We start from the raw sequence: 23,082 nt of genomic DNA, 5'->3' as shown, positions 1-23,082 counted from the left end.
GAAGCGCCTTTTGTGCCTGCCCAGCCTGGAAGGGGCCAGACCCCGTCGGGACAGGTGGGGGACATGCTGGTGGGTGTCCAGAGGGTGGCGGGGGGCTTTGAAGGGACACTGCAGGCACAGGGCTGAGCACAGCGCAGAAACCCTGGCTGGGGACGGGGTGCAGATGGCTGGGCACGCTTCTGCCGTGATTTGTAAGACGGTGCATCTGCTCCGCTGCTCACTTCTCGCTGCCAGACGTCGTCCCCTGTGCTGCACGGGCCACATCCTGCCCCGCCAGCGGGGAGCAGGGTCCTGCCTGGGGACGGAGCCAGCTCCAGGCACCTCTGTTCCTTCCCCTGCTGGGGGTATTGGGGGACTTACCAGGAAAAACGGAGTCCTTTAAATATATGTGTATATGCATTTACACATATAGTGCTCTGTTGTGAACAAAAGAGCTACGGGAAAGTGGTTGCAGCCTGTGAATGGGTGTCGGGGAATAATGCACCTATCCGTGCCATGGCAAAATCAAGCATCGCCCCTGCTTATCTGCAAAGGAGCCTGTGTTTTACATGAGAAAGCCTTGCTAATTAATAGGACAGCCCCTCTTGAGCTCGATAAAAAATGGAGTCAAAAGGATTTGATTAACCCCCCGCGCCTCGCACGGCGCGAGCGCCGCCTGAGCGAGACGCGTGCCTGCGCCCCGGCCAAGTCCTGCCCGCGACCGATAACGGGGAGCCCCCGGTCCTGGGGACCCCAGACACCGGGGGAGCCGATTTGGGGGGTGCCCAGAGGCTGAGGGCACCCCGAAGCCAGCCCGTGCCCCGCCGTCGCGGTTCCCTTGTGGATATCTTTTGCTCCAACCGCTATTTTGCTCCTGCAGTCGGATAGATTTGACTAACCTAATACATATGTATACACACCGGTACATTCCCATTCAAACCAATGTAAATTACCTCTGACCAATACATTTTCCTGGGAAATCAATGCATTTTAACACTGGATAATATTTATGAAATTGAATTTTTCATTGAAGCTAATGCAATTCTCTTCTATTTTATGCATTTTTATTAAACTAATGCATTTTAAATTAAACTGTTGTATATTAACTACAATGGCTGTTGGTACTTACAGTAAAATAATATATGCTCGCCGAAATCAATACATATTCCAAACCTAGGATTTTCCAGTTAACAAGGCTATATCAAATATAACAAATGCTTGTAGCTACTTAATTTGATGCTTATATACACCGCCCGGTATGTTTGTTTATTGGTAATGATTATTTTTAAAGGGAGAAAGCTTCTTAAAGGTAGAAAGACGGATTTTTGTGCAGCTCAGTGCTTCAGCGTGAGGCTGTTGGTGGTGGCCACCGCTTGCCTGGTGCTGGCCACCAAAGGGGACAGGGAGGGCGGTGGCCTGTGCGTCCTGGTGCTGGCTGGTGACAGAGCCCAGCTGCTGTGCCACTGAGCGTCCCCATGCCCTTGGCTACCCCCCAGCGTCCTTTGGAGCAGGGCCAAGCAGCCGGAGGTGACGGGGCCAAGGGCGGACGCCGCTGCTGGCCCTCCTGGAGCGCCCCGTGCAGGATGCGGCCCCAGGAGGAGGCAACCATCCCGGCCCCCCCGAGCCGTGGCACCGACAGGGGAAAGCCATAAATAGCAGCACTACACGCCGCGCGCGCGCCGAATGGCGCCACGGTCGAGATAATTTCGGGCGAAGCAATAAAAGAGGGAAATTAATTAAAGAGCATGTGCTAATTGTAGCGGGGATGGGCCTGGAAATAAGGAGCCTTGGCAGAAAGGCGGCCGGCCCCGCTGCGGCAGAGGGGTTGCGGGCACACTCTCCCCGGTGGCACCGGGGGCTGAGGCCGGGCACAGCTCGGTGCAGGCCACGCCGTGTCCCCCCCGTGTCCCTGGGTGCTCCCCGCTGTCCCCCCCCACGTCCCCTTCCCCGTGCCCCCCCCATGTCCCCAGCGGTGTCACAGCCTCACCCCTTCTCTAGGTCTCTTCTCAGCCCCGCACTGTGCAGCCGTGTCCCCCCCGTTGTCCCCTGGGTCCCCCCCGTGTCCCCCCCGTGTCCCCCCCCCCGTGTCCCGGTCCCTGCCCGCGCTGCGGGGCGCGGTGGCCGCCAGGTGTCGCCGGTGTAACGGGAGCGGGGCGGGCGCTGCCCGGGGCCGGGGGCTGCGGGGGGAGGGCGGGGAGGGGACGGGGAGAGGGGCAGGGGCGGGGGAGGGAGGGAGAGGGACGGGGAGAGGGAGAGGAGGAGAGGGGCAGGGAGAGGGGCAGGGGCGGGGGAGGGAGGGAGAGGGGCAGGGAGGGAGGAAGAGGAGGAGAGGGGATGGGAGAGGGATGGGGGAGGAAGGGAGAGGGATGGGGATCTGGGGAGGGAGAGGGACAGGGAGAGGAGGAGAAGGGCAGGGAGAGGGTGAGGAGGAAGGGAGAGGGGCAGGGACGGGGTGAGGAAGGGAGAGGGGCAGGGACGGGGGGAGGAAGGGAGAGGGTAGGGAGAGGATGAGGAGGAGAAGGGCAGGGAGAGGGGCAGGGAGAGGGGTGGGGAGAGGATGAGGAGGAGAAGTGCAGGGAGAGGGGCAGGGACGGGGGGGAGGAAGGGAGAGGGGCAGGGAGAGTGGCAGGGACAGGATGAGGAGGATAAGGGCAAGGAGAGGGGCAGGAAGAGGGGCAGGGAGAAGGACAGGGATGGGGGGAGGAAAGGAGAGGGACGGAGAGTGGCAGGGAGAGGATGAGGAGGAGAAGTGCAGGGAGAGGGGCAGGGACGGGGGGGGAGGAAGGGAGAGGGACAGGGAGAGGGGCAGGGAGAGGATGAGGAGGAGAGGGGTAAGGAGAGGGGCAGGGAGGGGGTGAGGAGGGGTGTAGGGAAGAAAGGGGGTGGGAAGGAGAGGGACAGGCTGCGGGGAGAGGGCGGCTGGCCACAAAGCGGAGGGAATCGCCTCCAGCAGCGGGCCGCCACGCCGTCAAACAACAGCTTAAATCAGTCGGTGTGACCCTGGTGGCACTGGTGGCACCGGTTTGGCTCGGTGCGGGTCCCCGCGCCCCCCTGCCCGCCCTGGGGACGAAGCACCCGCCGCGGGGGGAGGCTGGCGCGTGGCACACGCTGCCCTCGTCGCCTGATGGGGCCGGATCACCGCACAAAGCCTTATCGGGGGGATCACAAACGACAGGAAGGCGAGAATAAATTAACGCCTGAAATGGGAGCGTGCTGAAATCCAACATTTTCTATTTTTTTTTTTTTTTTATTTTTAAGTATGCAGAAAATCTCCTGCCATATTTTAATTAAAAGCCTTTCAGAAGAGGAGGCGAGGGGCTGCCATTTACAACGGGCTATTGTCAGGCGCACAAAGCGAGCCGTTCTGGAGACAAACTGATTTATTAACCTGCGCCCCGCGGCGCTGCCCGGGCCGGGGGGGGCCAGGCGAGGCAGGGGGCGGCAGGGCCGGGTCCCCTCGCTGTCCCCGGGGTGCCCGAGGTGGCTGGGGACACGCTGCTGGCCTCGGGGCACAGCCCCTCTCCTCTTCCTCGCGGCTCCCAACGAGTTATGAATGATTTGGCCGAACAGAAACATTCCTCCGAAGCCCACAATCGAGTTTGCTCGCCGAAGACGCCGCGCTGGTTTTTACTCCTGATTGATGAGTGGGCTCCTCTGTGCCCTTGGCAGGAGAGCGGTGGGCACAGACCAGCTCTGTGGGTACAGGGGAGGGTCCCCTCGCCCAGCACCCATCTCTGCCGGTGCCCAGCAGCGGATAACCAAAGCCTGTGAGCAGACCGAGCCATCCCCGGCCACCTTCACGGAGAGGATGCCAGCGAGGCACTGGTAAAGCAGGAGCCAGCTCTCACCCCAGCAAGAGAGTTTGGGGTCCCCCCAGGGTCCACAGAGCCACCCTGCAAACAACCAAGCCCCGGCGCACAGCCCTGAGGGAGGGATGGAGAGGAAAATTGGGCCTCGACCTGTGTGCACCCAAAAAGGGGTCGCGAGGGGCACCCTGCGCTGGGCCTTGGGCACCTCCGTTCGTTGTGGTGTTGGTGCCATCGGGGTCGTGGTTTCAGCGTGGAGTTTGCCCTCATGGCCAGGGGCTCGCTGGTCCCCTCGTGGCCCGGCACCAGGGGCTGGTGGCAGCCCCTTCCAGGCAGCCCCGGTGAGGGGCTGGCGGTGCTCGTGGGCACCGCCAGGCTCTCCTTAACGCCAACAGCCTCGGCTCCTGCAAATCGTTTTTATTTTTTTGAACTTGGATTTTCTCTTCGCTCCTTCTTCTGCCCCGGGCGTTTCGCGATCGTGGGACTGCAGGCGGCTCTGGGCTTCTCCGAGCACGAGAGAGGAGAAGGACGAGACCGTTTCCTCGCCGCTCACGCTGCAGGATGGTGCCAAGGTCACGTTGGGCGTCTGTCTTCTCCTCTTGGACACCGCTCCTGGCTCAGGGGGACACGGGGGAGCGAGAAAAGAGGGAGCGGGCCTGACCTGCGCCTGCAGGGCAGGGCACGGGCTGCGGGCCGGCCCCATGGCACCTCCTGAGCTCTTGTTGGTGCTCGGGCTCTCGCCGCCAGCTCCTCAGCAGGAATTTATCGAAAGGCCCCGCTTGCCTGGCCAGCATGAACCCGGTGTGAGCCACGTGAAGCTCCCCGTGGGTTTGGTGGGAGCAGAGCGGGATTTAGACGCGAATTTTCCACCCGCTCCAGCACCAAAACCTCACACGCGGGCAGCAGCCTCGGGGCGGGGGGTGTGGGGGGGGGGGGTTGAGGGCGGGCGGGGATTTTCTCCCCCCTCCAGGGGCCAGCTCGGGACCGACACCGCCAAACTTTCCTCCGGGGCCCTGCGGCTCCCCCGGGGGGGGGCAGCAGCGGGGCCTCCCCCCCCCCCCCGCCTTGCCCCGTGAGGAGCGGGGCCGGGCCGGAGCGAGGCGATGCCGGCGGCCGCAGCCGGTGCGGGCGGGCTCGGGGCCCCGGCGCTGTGCCCCAAGATGGCCGCCGAGGTGGGAGCGCGGTGCCGGTGCCGGCCGCGGTTTGATGTCCGCCGGCTCCAGGTCGGTGGCGGCGGAGGCGGCGGCCCCCGAGCGCCTCAGCCCCGGCGAGCGGCGGCGGGAGAAGGGGGGGGGGGGGGCGGGTGTGAGGGGAGGGTGGGGGGGCGGGCGGGCGGCCTCCCCCAGCCCTCCCCCGCTGCTCTGCCGTCCCCTCCCTCCGCCCGCCCTTCCCCATCGATAGGTATCAGGAATTGATCCCCGCCGTCTCCGCCGCCGTCTCCGTCTCCGCTCTTTGTTCGGTGCCGCCGGGAGCACGGAGGAGCAGCAGCAGAAGCAGCAGCGGCGGGCGGCATGGAGCCGCCCGGCCCCCGCCCCGCCGCCAAGGTGACAGCCGGCACCGGGGGAGGTGGGGGGGGGGGGGGGGGGGACGGGGACGGGGACGGGGACGGCCCCGGGGCGGGCGGCAAGTTGGGCGGGCGGCGGCTGAACTTCGGGGAGTAGACGGGGAGAGAAGGGGGGGGGGACGGACGGACGGACGGACACCGGCGGGGAGCCCCCCCCCCCCCCCCCTCCCGGTAGCCCCGCCGCCAAGTTTCGCCCCCCCGCCCCCGGCCCGGCCCGGCCGGGCGGAGCCGCAGGTGCCCGGTGGAGCGGCCGCGGGGCCGGGAAAGGAGGGGGGGGGGGGGCTCGGTTCGCGATCGTAGCACCGGGGAGAGAGGAGGAGGAGGAGGAGGAGGAAGAGGAGGAGGAGGAGGAGGAGGAGACGTGCCCGGGGCCGGCCGGAGCCCCCCCCCCGCTCTCCTATTGTTATTCGGGCGCCGGTGTGGTCGGGGGGGGGGGTAGGGGGTGGGGGCTTTTCCCCGTGTCCCGGTTTACCGGGCCCGGCGTCAGGCTCCGAGGCGCCGGGTGGGGATGCGAGTGCCGGCGAGGCGGGCTCGGGATGGACGCAGCGATCCGGGGGGGGCGCCGCCGGAGAGCTCCTTTGTGGTTCCGTGCAGGTCACGGATGCCGTATCCAGCCGTAGCGCCGGCGGGCTGTGAAATTAACGGGTAAGTCCTTTGTTAACGGGAGCGGGGGGGGGCCGGCTGACCGCCGAGGGACGCGGGGATGCTCGCGGCCGGCCGCCTCGCTGGGCACCCCGGTGGCGGGGAGCCCCGGCCGCTGACACGAAAATCGGGGGGGACGAAACCGAACCCGGATCCGGCTGCGAGAGCCCAAAGGCTCCTCGACGCGGTTATTAATAAAGGGGTTTTGTCCCCCCCGTGGGATGTCACGGAGTTTAAAAACGCAGCACGCTTCACCGGGGGGCTGTGGGGGGTAAACAAACCTAAATGCGGTTTACGGGGGCTCCGGTGCCGTTATCGACAGCGCCAGCGTTTAATGCGTTTCGGCCTTTTAAGCGGCTTACGGGCTGCGCCTGTCACAGCCGACCCTAAAAGTAATGCAGGTAGGACGGAGAGCCGGCTCGCCGCGGCTGCTCGCGTACGGCGGTGTGGTGGGAAGGGGATTAGGGCCGTAGGCGCTCCGGCTACAGAAGCGTTCCTCGGTACATCACGCCGGTGACTTTTTCCCCGGGTGGGTGCAGAACCCGGGATTCCAGGCGAATATGGGCAGCCACTTCTCCATGGGGTCGACGGAGCGGGGCGGGCGGCGGGGGCAACTTTGCGGGGCGGGGAGGTGGGCGCTGAGCGGGGACGGCAGCGGTGCTGGCGGGGGACCTGCGTCCAGGCAGCGGTGCTGCCGCCTCCCCGGGCTCCCGGTGGGAAAGGTGACCTTGTGCCAGCTCGGCCTGATGCCCTCTATTTAAAAGGAAAAAAAAAAAAAAAAGGAAACAATCCATTTATTCTTCTTCTGCAAGCTTTTCTTTTTTTTTTTTTTTCTTTCTCCTTTTTTCTTTCTCTTTAATGCATGTGCCTAAGCAGCTCTGCTGGCCTAGGGCTTGCTGGGAATGGCAGAGTTTGAGCAGCCCTGATGAATGGTGGGCATATGTAAAACATGTAGATAATGTGCTCCCCGGTAGCACTTTGATCGAAACGGCATCGAGCCTTTTTACAGCAAATAGTCTCGGAAATGAGAAGAGATAAAATTCTATCAAAGATAATACCAGACATATTTCACTGGGTTATGAGATTGTTTTATTGTGTACATTACTAATGCAGTATTTTTTTACAGCTTTCTTGTGTGTAATAGTCATAACGGGCTTCATACCTTGTGTTTTTTTCCCGTGCTTTAATTTGTTCTTGTTTTATTATGTTCGGTTTAGCGCTGTACAGATTACACGCGCCGCATTCTGGATGCTGCTTTAATCTAACCCACTCCGTGTTAAAACAGCAAAAAAAAAAAAAAAATGGGAAGAGTTGCGAGCTGCTGATTTGGGATAATAAATACAACGGCAAGTGAGGGGAGAGAGACCTATTATAGCCATCTTTTATAAATGTCTCCACATCTCATTATGCAGATTAGCTCTGGCTACATGGCTCCGGCGTTGGCTTCGTCAAAGAAAACGCTGCTCGCTTTATTCCCTGCAATGCACCCGCTCGCTGCGTGCCTGCGCCGCGCGGAGGAGCAGACTTGGCGGGGACTTGGGCAGAAACTTCGGCGCTGCCCCTGCCGGATCGCAGCGCGCCGGCAGCCTCGCGCGCGCTGCGGTGGCTGGCGTCTTCTCCAAGTTTAGGGGGAGGAAAGAAGAAAAAAAAAAAAAAAAAGATGTGGATGTGATTAAAATATTATAACCTTATGATATTCTGAAGTGCATAAATTTTACATATCAGCTACAGAGGGAGTTTAGACATCCATTAAATGATATGACAGCTTGACTTATCTAAATGTGCTATCATTTAACAATGTGTCAAAATTCTTCTTTATATAGATGACAGCAGTAAATAAGCTATCAGTCCTCTTGGCTGAAGCTTAATTCCCGAAGCTTGGACTGATAAACTTGGCGGCGCTGCTTTGGGCTCTGAGCAGGGGAGCTTCACCTCCTCACCCCCACAGGCCTGCGTGGTTTTGGGGCTATAAAGGAGAGAGCTGCGGGATCTCCCCGGTTCCTCCAGCATCTCCAGAGCCCTGCCAGCAGCCCCAGGCTCTCCGTGCTGCTGAACCAGCTTCTGTTTGTGCTCGTAGCCCGTTGGAGGCCCAGGTCAAAATTCACCTGGGGTATGGCACATTGGTGCCGGTGGGTCTGACCCAGCAATGGGCACCAGTTCCTCGTGGCATGGAGGTAAATCCGTGCTCACCCCACTTGGCAGAGGTGTCCTCTGCAGCGAGAAGCGGGCGATGAATGGTGGGCAGGTGCCGGGGGTCACCGTGCCCAAGGGGTGAGGGGGGAGCCGGGGCACGGAGAGCCCGGGGACGGTGCCGGGGGCCGGGGAAGCCCCCGCTGTGGCTCTTCCCCACCACGCTGTGGTTGCGGTGGGTCTGTCGGGTGCTCAGCTGTGTTGTCAAGGGATGGTAAGCTCCTCGATGGGAAGGGGGACGATGCTTCCCATCCCTCGTAAGCGTCGGCGTTCCTTCCCACGCGGAGATCTCAAGGTTTTGCTGGGTGGGTGAATCCTGTGCCCGTGCGGGGCTGGCTCGGGGCGCTGCCGGGTGGTTGACACATTTGGGGCTTCCCAGCGGCTCCAGCTTCTCCCCGTGCGCCAGGCAGGTGGGACGTGGGCTGGAGAATGACGGTGTTTGGAAAATTAATGCAAATTTAGCAGCAGTGGAAATAACGAAGCCTGGTTCTCTGCAGGCGTCCGTCTTGTGCCTGGGTTCCCTGGTGCCCGATAGCCGTGCGCTCCCCTGGAAACCTTCCCGGTGCCCAGGGCAGTGGTAGCGGTGCTCTCCCGTGGGGGTTCTCTGCTGACTCTGCTGTGCCCTGCAGCCCATCTTTTGCCAGGGACGCTGTTGGCATTTCTCTCTTTCACCCAGAAGCCCTGTTTCCTTGTAGCTCAAGGTGTACAGCAGCCACTGTCCCTGTGGTGTGGCACCGTGGACATCCAGCCGGACATCACAGCCGCCCGTGGGCAGCTGATGCTCCTGCCTGCCCCTCTGAAACCTTGGTGGCCTCGCACCACTCCTGGCCCCACTTGCTGCTGATCCTCGGCCTCGCCACGGGCAGAAAGTCAGAGCCCGGAGTTCCTGAGGTGTAACGTGTATTTTTTTTTATTATTTTTTATTTTTTTTTTACCTTGTGGCTGAATAATTGAGACGCTGCCAGACGAGAAGAGAGCTGCAGAAAATGAGAGTTTATCTTTAGCTCTGCGGCTCTCACTTTAGAAACCGGTGACCCCAATTCCAGCCCGAAGAGTGACTTCTTCCCTAATTAATAAATCCATTAATTAATTGTGTGCGTGCCGCAGCCCATTAGAGATATGTGCGCTGGCCTCCTGATCCAGTTTAGTGGATTGTCTCCGTGGCCTTGGGGGGGAGGGGGGGAGAGATTGTGACCACGAGGCGAATAGGGGACGTGGATTAAAATATAATTTGTTCCTGTGGGATTGCGGAGAAGGGTCGCGGCCCTGCTGGTCACCCGGACTGGTGGCCGTGGGGCTGGACTGGTGGCTGTGGGGCTGGACTGGGAGCACTGGGCACCCGGCCGGGGCGAGCGGCGCGGGCTGGCGGGGCTCTCGGAGCCTGGCGCGGCACGGCAGGGCGGTTGCGTGCAGGTGGAGCTGAATGCTAAAACGTTTGGCGGTCCGAATTATTATTTATGACCAGATTAAGCAAACAGCACACTCCCAGCCTGCGAGTCCTTTAGGAGGTACTTGCTTAACTAGATAACCTCAGCGGAGCATGGAGAACTAGCTATTCATCTCCCTCCATATGTTGGCACAGTAGCGGCTCCCTCCAGTTAATTTTTCTTGCTGTCTGCAGAGACTCCACATAAAAATGCAGGCATAATTGTGCGCTCCGGTCCCAGAGCTGCTGTTTTCTCCGCTGAACGTCAAGTTACCGGTTGGCAAACGAAACGCCATCTCTGAACGCACAAGTCCTGGCGTGGCTCGGCGGTGGGATTGTGGCTCTGGGGCTGGCGTGACCCTCAGTTTTCCCCTCCTGCTGGTTTTGCAATGTGGGGGGAAAGCAGAGGGTGTGGGATCCTGGGGGCAGCCCCATATCCCGTGGGCATCGTGCGGTGACGTTGCTGTACGGCCAAGTCCCCGGTCCTGAATTTCAGGGAATTTCCCTGGGAATTGCCGCTCCAACCCGACAAAGGGAAGCTGTGGGACCGTTGTCCGCAGGGGGCTGAAGCTCCCCAGGGCCGAGCCTTACTCTGACTGAAATTAATTTAGGGTTCAAACGCGGCTTTCCTCAAGGTGCAGAGCGATCAGCGGCGCGGCTGATGGCCGGGAAGGCTCCCTCCGGGATGGTAACAGGCACGTCGAGGGCATCCATTTCCCCAGAAAGGCTCCGGGAAGTTTCTCAGAACATTTTGTACCATCCTGCTCCTATTATAGAAAGATGTAATTCCCCAACTTGGGAGATAATAAGCAGGTATTGACTTCTGCTGGGGTCATTATCAAGATTTATTCAGTCAATATGGCTTCTCCGGTCAATAAATCTTGAGGTTGATAAAGGAGGAATATATACTTGCAGACTTTATTAAAAAGTTTTCCCCTTCCGTAACACTTTCTGGTGCGTGTTGCGTTAGCGCCCATGATGGAGAGTTCTCCAATTACCTGGCTTTGTGGCTCATGCTTTCCTGCACTTTTCGGCACGTCTCGCAGTGGCAGCAAAACCTGGGTGGGAGGAACAAACCCTGCCACCATCAGCACCGTGCTCCATCACCGCCTTGTGCCTTTGTGCCTCAGTTTCCCCACTAACAGGCATGGAGGGTTCCTGCAAGCCAGGGTTTTGGGGTGAGAAGCCCCAGGAGGGTGTATTCAGCCGGGCAGGAGGCTGTGCAGGCGTGGTGGAAATGGGGAATTTCTTCTCAGTCGAGCTTCCCGGTCCCGCGCACGCAGGCGCTGGCGCATACGCACATACCGAAGCCTTGTTCCAGAGTGGTTTCAGTGCTTTTTAATATGGCCTTGCTGTGTAATTATTTTTTTGACTAGTTTGGTGTAACGTTTAATGATTTCCCCAAAGCTGCAACAGGACCCCGGAGCATTGATTTAGCTGCAGTTTAAGTGACTTGCTGCTAATGCGCGGCTGTTTTAATATTAATTGCTCGGTGCGTGCGTGCTAGCTGGTTCTTCTGCAACACGGATTTCTAAAAAAGTAAATAACCAATTTGAACCCCGTGTAAATATTACTCTAGTGGGAACTGCGCCGTGCGTCAGCCGCTCTGAGCATGCTACGGTTGCCTTTGGTAACGCTCCTGCAGTTTTACACTGAAGTCAGGACCTCGGGCTCCCTTTGTTTTCCTCCGTCAGGATAACATCATAAAGTATTACCTGGTGCTGGCAGCGGGTCTCGTAATGTGCAGCGTAAGCACGGCCGCTCGTCTTCGTGGGATCTGGGGAGCCACCCGGCTGCTGCGTTATTGCTGAGGACATTCGGTCTCCATTCATCGTCGTGGTCTTTATTAACGGTCGTTATTAATAATCGTGCCCCTCTGGCGGGGCAGACGGCGTTCGGCCACGGCTCCCGGAGCATTTTGCAAACATTGCTTCATCGCCGGAGCTGGGTAATGATTACCCGGCTCTTCCCCCATCTTCTCGGCAAGGGATGGAGGGACACGGGTCGGAGGAGCAGCGTTGCCAAAATCCCCCCGTGAGACACGTTGGCTTTCCCCACCATGCCTTTGGGGCCGGGGCTGGGAGCGATGCTCCTGGGGGCCACCTGCCCTGCAGCCCCGCGAGCCTCCTGCCTCATTGTCCCCGGCACTTTGGGTTTGCCAAAACACCGCTTTCTGGCCCCAAAAGCAGCAATCGGTGCGGCCGTCCGGGGGACACGGCTTTGCCCTTGCAGTTCCCCGCCGCAATAGCACGGCGCGCGCCGTGGAGGCAGCGGAGCCGGGGCCGCCGCGCCTCTCCTTCAAATAAAAGCAGCTAATTAACATTATTCTTTAATTATTGCCTTTATCAACAAGGGGTCTGGTTTATACCAGCAGGGTAGTCGCTTTGCCTTCCACTACCCAAGTGAATGCTTCAGTTCCTGTTGCTTTTGAAATGAATTTGATGTCATCTGCCCATTGTCACTTAATGGGGACACTTGGGTAATGATTGCGCGCTCCAGCCCTGTTAGCAGCACTGCGAGCGTGTAATTTAGCCCCTTAGGCAGCAGTACTTTTGAAATCTCTGGATAGTTTTGAACTCTCTGTTCTTAATTAAATATGCAATTTTTCACGGTAACCAGGTTAATTCTTTTGTGTTGTGTTGTAATACTGTTAGGAATTTTTCATAGTTCTTATTAAACATTATTCAGGCATTGTGAATTCCATAATTAAAAAAAATGAAAAGAACAAAGCTTGATTCACTTCTTTCTTTTCCCTGGTTAATTTATCAAATGAATTTTGCAAATTTTTCTTTTCGTCCCCAGACAGTGTGCCAAGTGTTTTAAAGGGGAAGGATTTAATTGCTCTGTAGGGATTGGTTGGTTATGAAGGATTTGGCTGTTTGATTAGTAAACCCTACTGGGAATGGTTTAATGCTCCATGATCTTAAAAATTGTCTGATTGTTAGGCTCTCCAAGGATGTTTTCTCTTTTCGTTATGTACAGCAACGGCTTCGCACAAGTGTGATTATTAGGTAGCGAGGAGGGAGCCGAGGGGCCGATCCCGCCTGCCCTGGCAGCAGCGATCGCGGGCGAGCCTTCCTCCCCGGTGGCGATGATGATGGAGCAGAGGACCCGTGGTTTTTCGCACACATCGCTGCAGTGCCCGCGCTGGAGGGCGGCTGTGAAGCCGAGCAGAAGCCCGCGGCCACATCCTGCCCTGGGCTTTTCCCCCAGGCCCTGCTTCCCGACACGATGCGCAATATCGGGGGGGGGTCTCATCGGGGACCCCCCAGCCACGTTTCAGTGGAGGTACCCCATAGCCAGGGGCTGCAGAGCTGCAGGATCACATTCGGAGCGTCCCTCGGAGAGATGCAAAGCTTGGCGATGTCAAGCCGGAAGGCTTTAACCGGGAAGGCTTTAAAAAAAAAAACCCACACAAAACAGCACGAAAACGCTTGTGTTTTTGTACCCACTTGCCACTGCTGCTCTCTGGGTTGGTTTTAGAGCGCTGCTGGACTTGCCTGGGAAAAAAAAAGTCAATACCTGGTGTTTCTCCCGCCCTGTTGAGAGCCGTGGCGCACTCCTTGCGTGCATCTGAGCTTCTGGACGGAGCCGGTCCTTTCCCTGGGCTCTTTCATTGCACCGGGACTGAAATGCCCACATCCAGCAGGTCGCAGGAGAAAGCCCCACGTCTCGTGTGGCTCTGCTGCTGTAGGCAGAATTGCATCCCCCAGGTTTTAGGTGGGGAGAGAGGGGCTCGGCGGGCACTGTTGGAGCCCAGATCAGGGAAGCACGGGACCCTGTTGCCCCTCGTTTACCCAGGGGGCTCCCGAGGGCTTTTCCATGGGGCTGGAGGGGTTTCGATGCTCGCCGCGAGATGGCAGCCAGACAGGATCGATAGTGGCATCTCTGAGGGGGCTCCCCGGGGGTTGTTTTGGCTCTAAGGGGAGGTCAGAGAGTCGTTGAACTTATAAATATATTAGTATTTAAGGGAAGAGTCGCCGGCTTCCAGCTCGGTTTATGCGGCGCCGACTTTTTCCCATTCTGGTCGAAGCCTCCTACGCCGGGTGAATGACGCAGCCGCCTGGCACCGGGGTTGGGACCTCGGCGGGCTGGAGATGGAAAATAAAAAACGTGCAGCGGTGCCGAGGGCAGGGGCTTTGCCCTGGAGAGCATCCCGAGCTGGAGGCATGCGGGCGGCGGTGCCCGGGGCAAGGCACGGCGGCGGAGAAGCGTCACCGCCCCGGAGAGCAACATCTCAGAGCGGGGATGCGAAGCATTTGGTCTTCGTCTCTCGTTGCTTCAGATTTTGCTCCAAAGCAAAGACTTGTGCCAAGACCTGGCTGCGTGGCACGTCCGTGGGACTTTTGGGCTCCCAGCCCTGCAGCACTGCTGCACGAGGCTCTTCCAGCGCTGCGGCCGCTCCCTCCGGTGCCGTGCGGACCCGTAAAGTCATTTTATATGGGGGAAAAAAATTATAAAAAAAAAAAGAGAAGAAGTAGACATTTGAAAGGCGAAGCTGAGCAGACGCCGGTAATGTATTCACAGGCATGACACAGAATGGCAGCGTGTCATGAACCGCGTCCCCGGGGACCCGTGGGGCTGTGATATTGGCTTTAACCCACAAAGGCTCCAGTCAGTGCGTAAATTCATCAGGCTTACGGGATTGCTCTTGGACTACTGAATAATTTACGGTTCCAGAGCCCAGCCAGGTTCAGGTCATTGGGGTTCATGGGTTAATAACAGGTTTGGTTTTTGTTGTCAGCAGCTGCCTTGATAACATATGAAAGAATCCTATTCTGTTGATTAGATTTTGAAATGGATCAATTTTTAATCAGCAGAACATCTGACTCACTCAATAAGGGTAGCATTGTGGAGACAGGGCGGAGGTGCTCTTTATTTACAGGACTGTTTGCTCGCACTCGTACGCAGCTCGGCGCGGGGCTGCCCCCCCTCCCCTCGCCCCCCTGTCCCCAAAAGAAGTCACCTGCATTGCCCACCGTACAGGCTTCGGCTGCCAGCCAGCTCCCAAATCCGTGGTGCTCCTCAGGAGAGGAGAGGGCTTGCCAACAGCTTGGTTTAGCTCTGTTATCGATGGAAAAACACTTCCCAGCGAGCAGATTTTGCCTACCGTAGGAGGGCCCCCGCAGGGACTGTGCCACTCCTTGGGGACGTCCCCAAGGGCTCAGGGGTCTCTCTGCCATTCGAGGAGCAGCAACAAGCCCCAGCCTGAAGGTCTCCAGCCCACACCCTGGGTGCAAGAAGCCTTCAAAGGGAGTCACTCGGCTGATTTCATCACTGCCCTTAATTCTACAAGAGCAGAATTCCCACTCAGAGTTAAATTCGGGGTGGGGATGCTATCTTTACCCTTTTTTTTTTTGGAGTGCTTGAGGCGCAAAAGGCACCCCAAGCTCGGTGTGCTGCATTGCATCGTAACGCTCACGTGCGTTTCCTTTTGTACAGGCATGCATAAAATACATTTTCTCCTAATTTGAAGCTGGTGTGTCAAAATTTTGGCCCGAAGCAAGCATTAACAACAAGCATAATGGGCCTGCCGGAAAATTAAACTCCCACCTCCCTCCCTCCCTCCTTTTCAGTAACCGAAAAGGTAAAAGTCTCGTAAATACAACTTTGCAAGCCGTGCCACTGGATTAAGGATTACTTCGGGGTCGTTTGGTGAGCGCTGACGGATCATTGGGAAGCTCCGCTGCTGGCAGGTATTGATGCAGAGAAGTTGGTCGTAAGGGCGGTTTGCATGGCTTTGCCCTGGGTGCTCTGCGGTTTTACTTTCAAAACTTGTGCCTCCTGGCCGTCTCCTTCACCTGAACAACTATTTCCCCTCTCGCCGTGGATCAGTTAAGATCACAGCTCCGTGGGGATGGAAATACGGCTGCGGGACTTGGGGACAGCCGCGGTGGCAGCGGCCGGGGCGGGCGATGGATGGGTTTCTGCTAAAAACATGAGCAACGTCAGAAGGTTAAATATGCATCTTATATCATCCCCGGCGGGTTTATTTTCGGGAGGGCAATGGGTGTCACGAGTTCACGACTTTCAAATTAAGTTTATTTTGGTGATGGAGGATGTGCTTCTCTGTCGAGTATCCACTGGTTGTTTTCTGAGAATGGTTGAAAGCAAAACATTTTCACAAAGAGTAGGGGGGGCGGCTGGCCTGGGTTTTATGTTTAATAACCGCTCAGAAAGCACGGATTGCGATGATCCATCGTGGGTGCCCTTTGGCAGGTAGCGGGGACGTGCCTGGTTTTTAGGCCCGAGAAAGGCAGCGGCTCCTCTGGTGACTTATTAACTCTCCTAATTGCCTTTGTGTTTAGCAACGAAGTAAGTAAATGAACCGCGGATCAGTGCCTGGGCTTTGCTGTCCTTGCTCGGGCAGGAATGACCCCAAAAACGTGCCGCGGGTGCTGGGGTCCCCCCCGCGAGGGGAGCGGGTGGCAGCGGCGAGGTGGGGAGCGTCGCCGTGCTCCTTGATTTGCAATTTAAGGGAATGAAGGAAGGTTGCTGCTTCGCAGCGCCGGGTTAATTTGGGTCTGCGAAGCCGTGCTGGTGGCAGTCCCGAGGCTGGCCGGTACAACCTCTTGTGTCAGGAGCAGGCTGCACTAATTTCAGCTGGAATCACCGAGACCAGCACGTAATCTTGTCCTCCTTCCCCTGGGAGTTTTAAGCCATTCTTCCAGGGACGAGGCTCCTACAGCTTGGGGTATTCGGGTGTGTTAGGCACAGCCTCGGGGGACACGCAGGTCGCGTTGTGGCAGAAGGCATCTTTTCCTTACCCATCCCTTCCTACCAGCGTGCATTACCTCCGCCTGGAAGGGTTTCTGCATTCGTCCCTTATTTTTGGCTAATAATTACAGAATAACAGAGCCCAGCATCCCTTCCAACACGGAGCAGATGGAGCGTCCTGAGCCTTAGCACGCTCCTGGCTCCGACAGCGCCAGCAGGTCCCGGGGCTGCTACGAGGCTTGTGCGGCACAGCCGCAGCTGCAGAACCACCGTGGGATACGGGATGGGATGTGGGATGTGGGATGTGGGATGCGGGGTGCCACGGCCCCCTCCTCTGCCCTCTGCAAGGGCGAGCTGCTTGGAGAGGCACCGGGGGGTCCCCTTTGGGCTGCACGTCCTTCCCGCTCGGCTGCAAGCCAAGGAGCCGCCGCTTTTAGCGTTACAGCCGGCGTGGGGTTTTTTGGTGACAAATACTCCGTAATGGATAATCCCAGCCCGCTACTTGAAAAAGCCATAAAAGAAAATAGCACGAGTGCTGGCTGCTGAGCCTGCCCGGAGCTGGTTGTTGGCACGCCAGCCGGTAATGCCGCCCGCTGCACGGCTGCAGCGCCGTTCACCCAAAAGTTTTGGGCTGCTGAAGCCTTTGCGGAGGCAAAAGACCCAATCAATTGCCAGCAAAATCTCTGTCTTTCCCCATTTTGTCTCTGAACGGCCACGCTGTCTACAAATGGTGTTGTTTCCTTGCCGTCCCCACGCTGGTTTCTCATTGCAATACCCTATTTTTTATTTTTTTTTTTTAAAGCAGCTACAATTGATAATTTAGCTTTGGATAAAGCAACCTCAGAGCTTTTATTTCTCAGAGGCCAAACATTGATGTTGTGTGAAATGGGAGCTTTGAGAAGTCTTTGTATGGAACTTAGCTTCCTGAAAAATTTATTTACTGCGACTGTGATCTGCAGGAGCGAATTGATGTTTATCTATAGTAGTTCTTGCCAGAAAAAAAAAAAAATGCATAACTGCACTTTCTTCGGAAGCCTTGAAAGGCCTTTTAAATAAGTGTCTAATAGTAGGCTCTCAATAGCAAACAGCCAGCTTGATAGACAGTATACAGTATATTATTAACTATAAGCAGGCTTAATCTTTTTCTCATGTTTTAGAGAATGCTTTATAACCTTGTGGCCAAAGAATTCGTGATCGCCAGGTATTTGAAGCCAAGCAAAATTATACTGGCTGCTACCGCGGGGAGATCGATGCTGCTGGGAAGCGTGCGGGGCCGGGGGCTGCGCTCTGCAGCGTGCTCCTCGCCTTCACTGCTGTGTCTTCCCATGGCGTGTCCTGTCCCCAGCAGATGAAGGAAGGTGTCTCTGAGACCCCCCCCATGACATTTTGGGGTGCTCGGACATCCTCAGCTCGGTGGTGGCCGCATCCCGGCTGGGCTGGGCTTGCTCCTGGTGCTCGAGCATGACCCGGCGGCTCCGTCTCCTCTGCTGCGTGGCTGTCACCCAGGGGAAGAAGGAAGGCTCTTTTTCAAAGACCTTGTGACTTTCTTGGCTGCACGGCTTGGGGTTAGGCAGTGTGCCGGAGGTAGGGTTGTTTTCCTGCAGAATGGGGCTCGGGTGATTTTAGTTTTTATTCTCTGTTGCGATCGTCCCGCGGGAGCTCCCCGGGCTCCCCGCGCTGCATCGCCTCTGCCACAGCCCCATGGGGCTGGGGGTGAGAACGTGTCTGGGGAGCAGCTCGAAAATCCAGGCAACAAATCTATCTTAAAAAGAAGAGCCGAGTGAATGATGTGCATATCTGCCGGTTCGAAACCAACCTCCCAAGCTTCCAGAGCTCGAGGTGGGTAGGAACCAATGCGACTCGGGATTTTTACCTTGAGCTCTCCAAACCCTCGTGTTTCCATCAGCAGAGGTCCCCACGGATAATCCTCCAGCTTCCTCCTTGCGCTCTTTTCCATTTTCCTGGCAAAAGCATAAACGGTTTCCTTTGGCTTTCCTGCCTTCTGTTTTGTTTGCTGTGAAATTTGGGGTTGAGCAGCAGCTGGAGTGGCGCAGGGTGCTGTCGGATCGGGCACACGCCCGCTCTGGCCGCCCGCCCGAGCTTCCCATCGATTTATTGACCGCCTGCAGCCGCCTCAGAGGGCAGGATTTGGCCCAGGGGCCCAGGTGGCAGCGAGATGGGTCATCTGTGCCAGTCCTCGCCCGCTCGTGTCCCCCAGCCCAGCTGCAGGCAGGGTTCCCCCAGGCGAGGGGCGGCCGGAGCGGAGCTGCCCAGAGCGCTCCCTCGCAGCCGTGTTTTTCTGCCTTTCCTCTATCGGATCCTGGGAGCGTTGGCCGGGAGTCAGGGGATCGATAGATGGTTAAGGTGATAAGTGGCTTTGCTAAAAAACAATTTTGCAGGGGGAGGTTGCAGGGAGGAGAGCGCAGAGGCTCTGCAGCCGCACCCCAGAGACTGGGGCAGGAGCTGTCCCCGTCCCCGTCCCCGTCCCCGTCCCCATCCCCGACCCCGTTCCTATCCCCATCCCCACATGCAGCTCTCCTGCCCCAGCCAGACCCCACTGTGCCACTTTCCTCCTCCTCGTCAAAGTCCCAAATGGTCGAGCCTGAGGAATACGGTTCATTTTGGGTGCTAGACAGTGAGTTTGGGAAAATCAGCAGTGAATGTGCCGGAGGCCGCTATGCAATTAAACGGTTAAACGAGCAGCGCTCGCTCAGTGGATAACTCACAGCCAGGCTCGGAGCCGGTGGCCCTGGTGGCATTAGGGTGGCAGCATTGACACGGATGGGACTGGTGGGACAGACAGCGTGGGGACACCAATGCTGCCTCCAGGCATCCCTGGTCCCATGTCCCCGTCCCTGGTCCCACGTCACCTTCCCATCTTTGACCCCCAGCAGCCACTACATGGGTTTGTCAGGGCAGATGGAGGTGATGACATTGGAGATCTTCCTTTCTAACTAAATTTTGCAAATCTTTTTGCTCCGTGGGCATGTCGGTGCCACCTCCCCTGGACGTGGTGGCGATGGCAGGGCTGGGTCCCTGCGTCCTCGCCCCAGCGGCTCTGCTGGGAGCCCCGGCAGCACCCGGCTGCTGCTCTGGGTTCGTAGAGGTGGGATGTCTCAGCGCTTCCAAAAAATGGCATGTTTTTATTTTTTTATTAAACTTTTGGGATTTTCGTTTCAAATTCTGTTTTCTTGGCTTTCGCATTTGTTTTTGTGCCATTCCTCTTTACTGCAGTGCTCCGTTGCGCACCAGCAGCTACAACGCCCCGCGGCCGCGTTGCAAACTCTAGCTAGAACCACCTTATTATTTTATTTTTTTTAATCATAGGGGGAGGCCATTTGTGGATGCTGATTGATTGAAACATCTTATCTCCCGTAGTCAAAGTGTCTCCGGTTGGCGCTGTAATGAAATAGTTTGACGCTTTGACACAAGTGTCAAACACTTTTCCGACAGCACAAACAGCAGAGGCTTTGATCGAGGTGTCAAACCGTTTCCATTACCACAAGCAGCCACCCCTTTGATCTGGGGAAGGAGATAAGGGGTTTCAATCAGGACTAAGTAGCAGCTGCTCTTAACGATTTTAAAAATAAGAAAATATGCAATAATTGAATAGTTAAGCTATTATGTCATGTTATAAAGTAGTCCTCGTGCCGTGGAGCGAAATAATGTAGGCGTAATACTAATGGCAGGAACGATAAACATGAGCTGCTAAACTAAAAAAAATAATGATAAAAAAAGAATGTTTTCTTCTGGGAGGTGTTCAGAATTGGTTTTCCCAGTATTTCAAGTGAGGACATCTTCAGAAATTCCTTTTTCTGGAGGAAATGAATCCTGTTTTTCACGGCTGTGGCATTCTCGGTGAAAGAAGACGTGCAGCGTGGGGGGAGCCGCAGGAGGTGCCGGGGCTGCGTGGGGCCATTTCTTTCCCAATTTGAGTAAAAATGGATCAAATTCCTCCCTGGTGTAGCTACGTTGGCATTAGGCAGGCTGGCGGCAGGTGAATTTGGGCCGAGTGTGTCCAACTAAAAGCCACAGCACCTGTCTGAGCGCCAGCTTCATAAGCAAACGCCGCATGAGCAGCTGAAGAGAATTTACGTGACACACCAAAATTAGCAGGTTACGGCAAATAATCAGGTTTCTGCACCTCCTCCTCTTCCCCCTCCTCTGCATGGACGTTGTCTCTGTATGTTGGTCTTCTCGCTTTGGAAATTGTGCTGTTAGTGGCTGTTTTTAGACAGATTTTCCCTGCAGACATCTGCCCCCCAGGTGTCCCAGCAGCGGGGCGCGGGACGTGCCGTGGGGAGCGCCGTGTCCCCTGTCCCTGTCCCAGTCCCTGTCCCCCCATGGGATGCAGGGGATGTTGAGCCCCCTGCCGCAAGTACTGCACTGGGAGATGATGGGGCCTGGGGCTTGATCTCAGCCAGGACACGCGGCTCCTTCTCACGGCAAATTGCAGCGGCGGCGCCGGTCGAGGAATGCAAAATCCGACCAGCTCGAAAGGCAGCACGTGGGAGATGGTATCTGTCGGCAGAGCAAGTCACCGAATTTAATACAAGGAGGCTCTGAGAGCTGCACGGGCTGCATCAGAGCGCGGCGAGCCTGCGCTGGAGATTAAACCTCACATTTCATTTTTACACACTGCGCTTAATCCAATAATGATCCCGCGTTACAAACGGCAATAATATCTTTCAGCATAGTTAATCAGAATAGACTTAATGCTGTCACTATTTATTAACCTTTGTTGAAAAGCAAGAAGTTTCCGTACTAATCTGTGATTGTTGCTCTTGTCAGGCTCCATCAAGTGCAAACCAGCTTTGGCATTCGTTGCGGCGGGGGGGACTCGGCGCCGAGCGAGACGCGAAGCCCTCGTCCCTGGGATGGTGGGGACACCGGGGGGGGGGAGCTCCCAAAATCCACCCTCGGGGGTCTCTTCCCACATCCCACTGCCGGTTCCTTGTTGGCAGGGCTGAGGGCACACACGGAGGGGTTTCGCCATCCCGTATTCTCCCGCTTGCCTCCCGTCGCAGCGTCCAGCCTGTGCTGGAAGCGGCTCGTAGGAGCACCTGGAATTAATGAGGCAGCTTGGTGCTGGGCAGAAATCGATGCTTCCTGCATTAATTGCGCTGTGTTCCAGCTTTGTCTTCTTATTCTGAGTTATGTAGTTACAGCCAGAGATGTCTCTCTTCGGCGGCAGCCCTCGGTCCTGGGGGTCCTGCTCTCTGTGCCTGCCCTGCCGCGGGACCGGTGGCACGGTGCGGCAGAGGGGAGCACGTTTTGACCATGTTTCTGCCCAATTTGCAACTGCTTTTTGCTGCCCTCGTGGTGGGCGAGGTGCCTGCCCCAGAGGATCCTGGCAAGGAGAGCGGGGAGGACCCACAGGAGCCGTGGCCTCGTGGTGAGCACAGGGGGACGTGGCTCGGGTGGCTGGGTGGGACGTCGCCCTCTTGTCCCTTCTCCCTTGTAGAACAGGGAACCAAAAAGCTCAACACAAATAAACCCCAAAACGCCCACTTTCTCCCCAGTTTCATCATCCCGCGTCCCCAGGAACTTGTGCACATCACCCCCACGGGATGTAGTTGGTGGCGTGTGTTGTGGGGGCATCATGCTCTGTCCCCTGGGCGGGTGACGGACTCGCCGTGGTGGCTTTGGGTTGCAGAGGCACAGGCTTGGGGTCCTTTTGGAAGATTTATTTCAACCTCCCCCCCTCCCACGGTCCTGGGGCTGGTGCCACCGGGCGCAGCGCTGCCGGTCCCAGCTGTGGTTTGTAGCTGGAGGTGGGCGGGAGGACAAGGCTCGGCCTCCGATGGAGACTGATATCTCCTTGCACGTGGGTTTGGGTTTGCACTTTTGACTTTTTAGCAGGATTATTTGGGATTTCTGTAACAGAGCGTTCACGTGGATCAAGAGCACGCCTCCCAGCCCCTCAAGGCTGTGGTCCCACTCCTTCAGCAGAGCGCGTGTTGCCACCGCCTCTTATTTTTAGGCTAGCACCAAGTGTGTTTTGCTCTTTGCTTGGTCACTTGGACAGGTGCAGCTATTTCACATGCAGACACAGGAATCCCGCTTTGCTAACATCATTGAAGCCTAAACATGGTATTTATATTTTTAGCAAATTGTTCTTTATGGTATTGATTTACATGTAATGTAGTCCTTGCATGAATAACTACCATAAATCTGGGAGCATTTATCATCCAAAGGAGCTGCAAACTCAGTCAAATTCTTTATTTGTTAGACACGATTATGGAGCTTGAACTGCAAGGTAGAGAATAAAATGGGAACCATATTTTCTGTAAACAGCTCGGAGTTTCTTGCAGCAAGCTGATTGATGCGTGGTAAGAGGTAAGGGTTAAGATAATTTGGCGAAATGAAAAAGTATGGAATAAATTACAATAAATGGAATCTTTGATCTGGACTGTCGATATCAGCGATGGTGCATGAGTGGGTATTTTCTTCCTAGCCAGAGAAATTAACTTTTGAACTTAATGGCTACAATCTTTTTCTCCTGACTTTCATCCTTTGTGCTGACGGGCAGCGGGGACAGGCGGTTATTTGTTACCCTATTGATAGCCGAGCGCTGGAGAGCCAGGCTTTGTGTGCCCGGGGCTTACAGAAACTACTTCCAGTCTTGTTCAGGTTTTGTGAAGCAGTGGTCATAAAAAATAGAAGGAAAAAAAAAAAATCCCAACCCCTCGTCCCCGTTGAGCCTGGGCTACGTGGAGGTCTGGAGCATTTCTGCTTCTAAATTTAGCCATTTAGGA

General features: G+C 56.7%; 1 protein-coding gene across 1 annotated transcript in view; it reads left to right on the top strand.

The window, feature by feature from the left end:
* The first annotated feature begins 2,796 nt into the window (after positions 1 to 2,796).
* The window catches only part of CUX2 (cut like homeobox 2), a 59,585-nt gene continuing 39,299 nt past the window's right edge, over positions 2,797 to 23,082 (top strand). Inside the window, 2 exon segments of the mRNA XM_083804175.1 lie at positions 2,797 to 5,008; positions 5,187 to 5,329. Of these exon segments, the coding sequence (XP_083660301.1) occupies positions 5,297 to 5,329 (33 nt within the window). The 5' untranslated portion in view covers positions 2,797 to 5,008; positions 5,187 to 5,296.

The sequence above is a fragment of the Anser anser genome (assembly GCF_964211835.1).
Source record: "Anser anser genome assembly, chromosome: 18".
NCBI classification, from domain to species: Eukaryota; Metazoa; Chordata; class Aves; order Anseriformes; family Anatidae; genus Anser; species Anser anser.
Note: the sequence above shows the minus strand (reverse complement) of the source record. Positions and strands in the feature narration are given on the sequence as shown.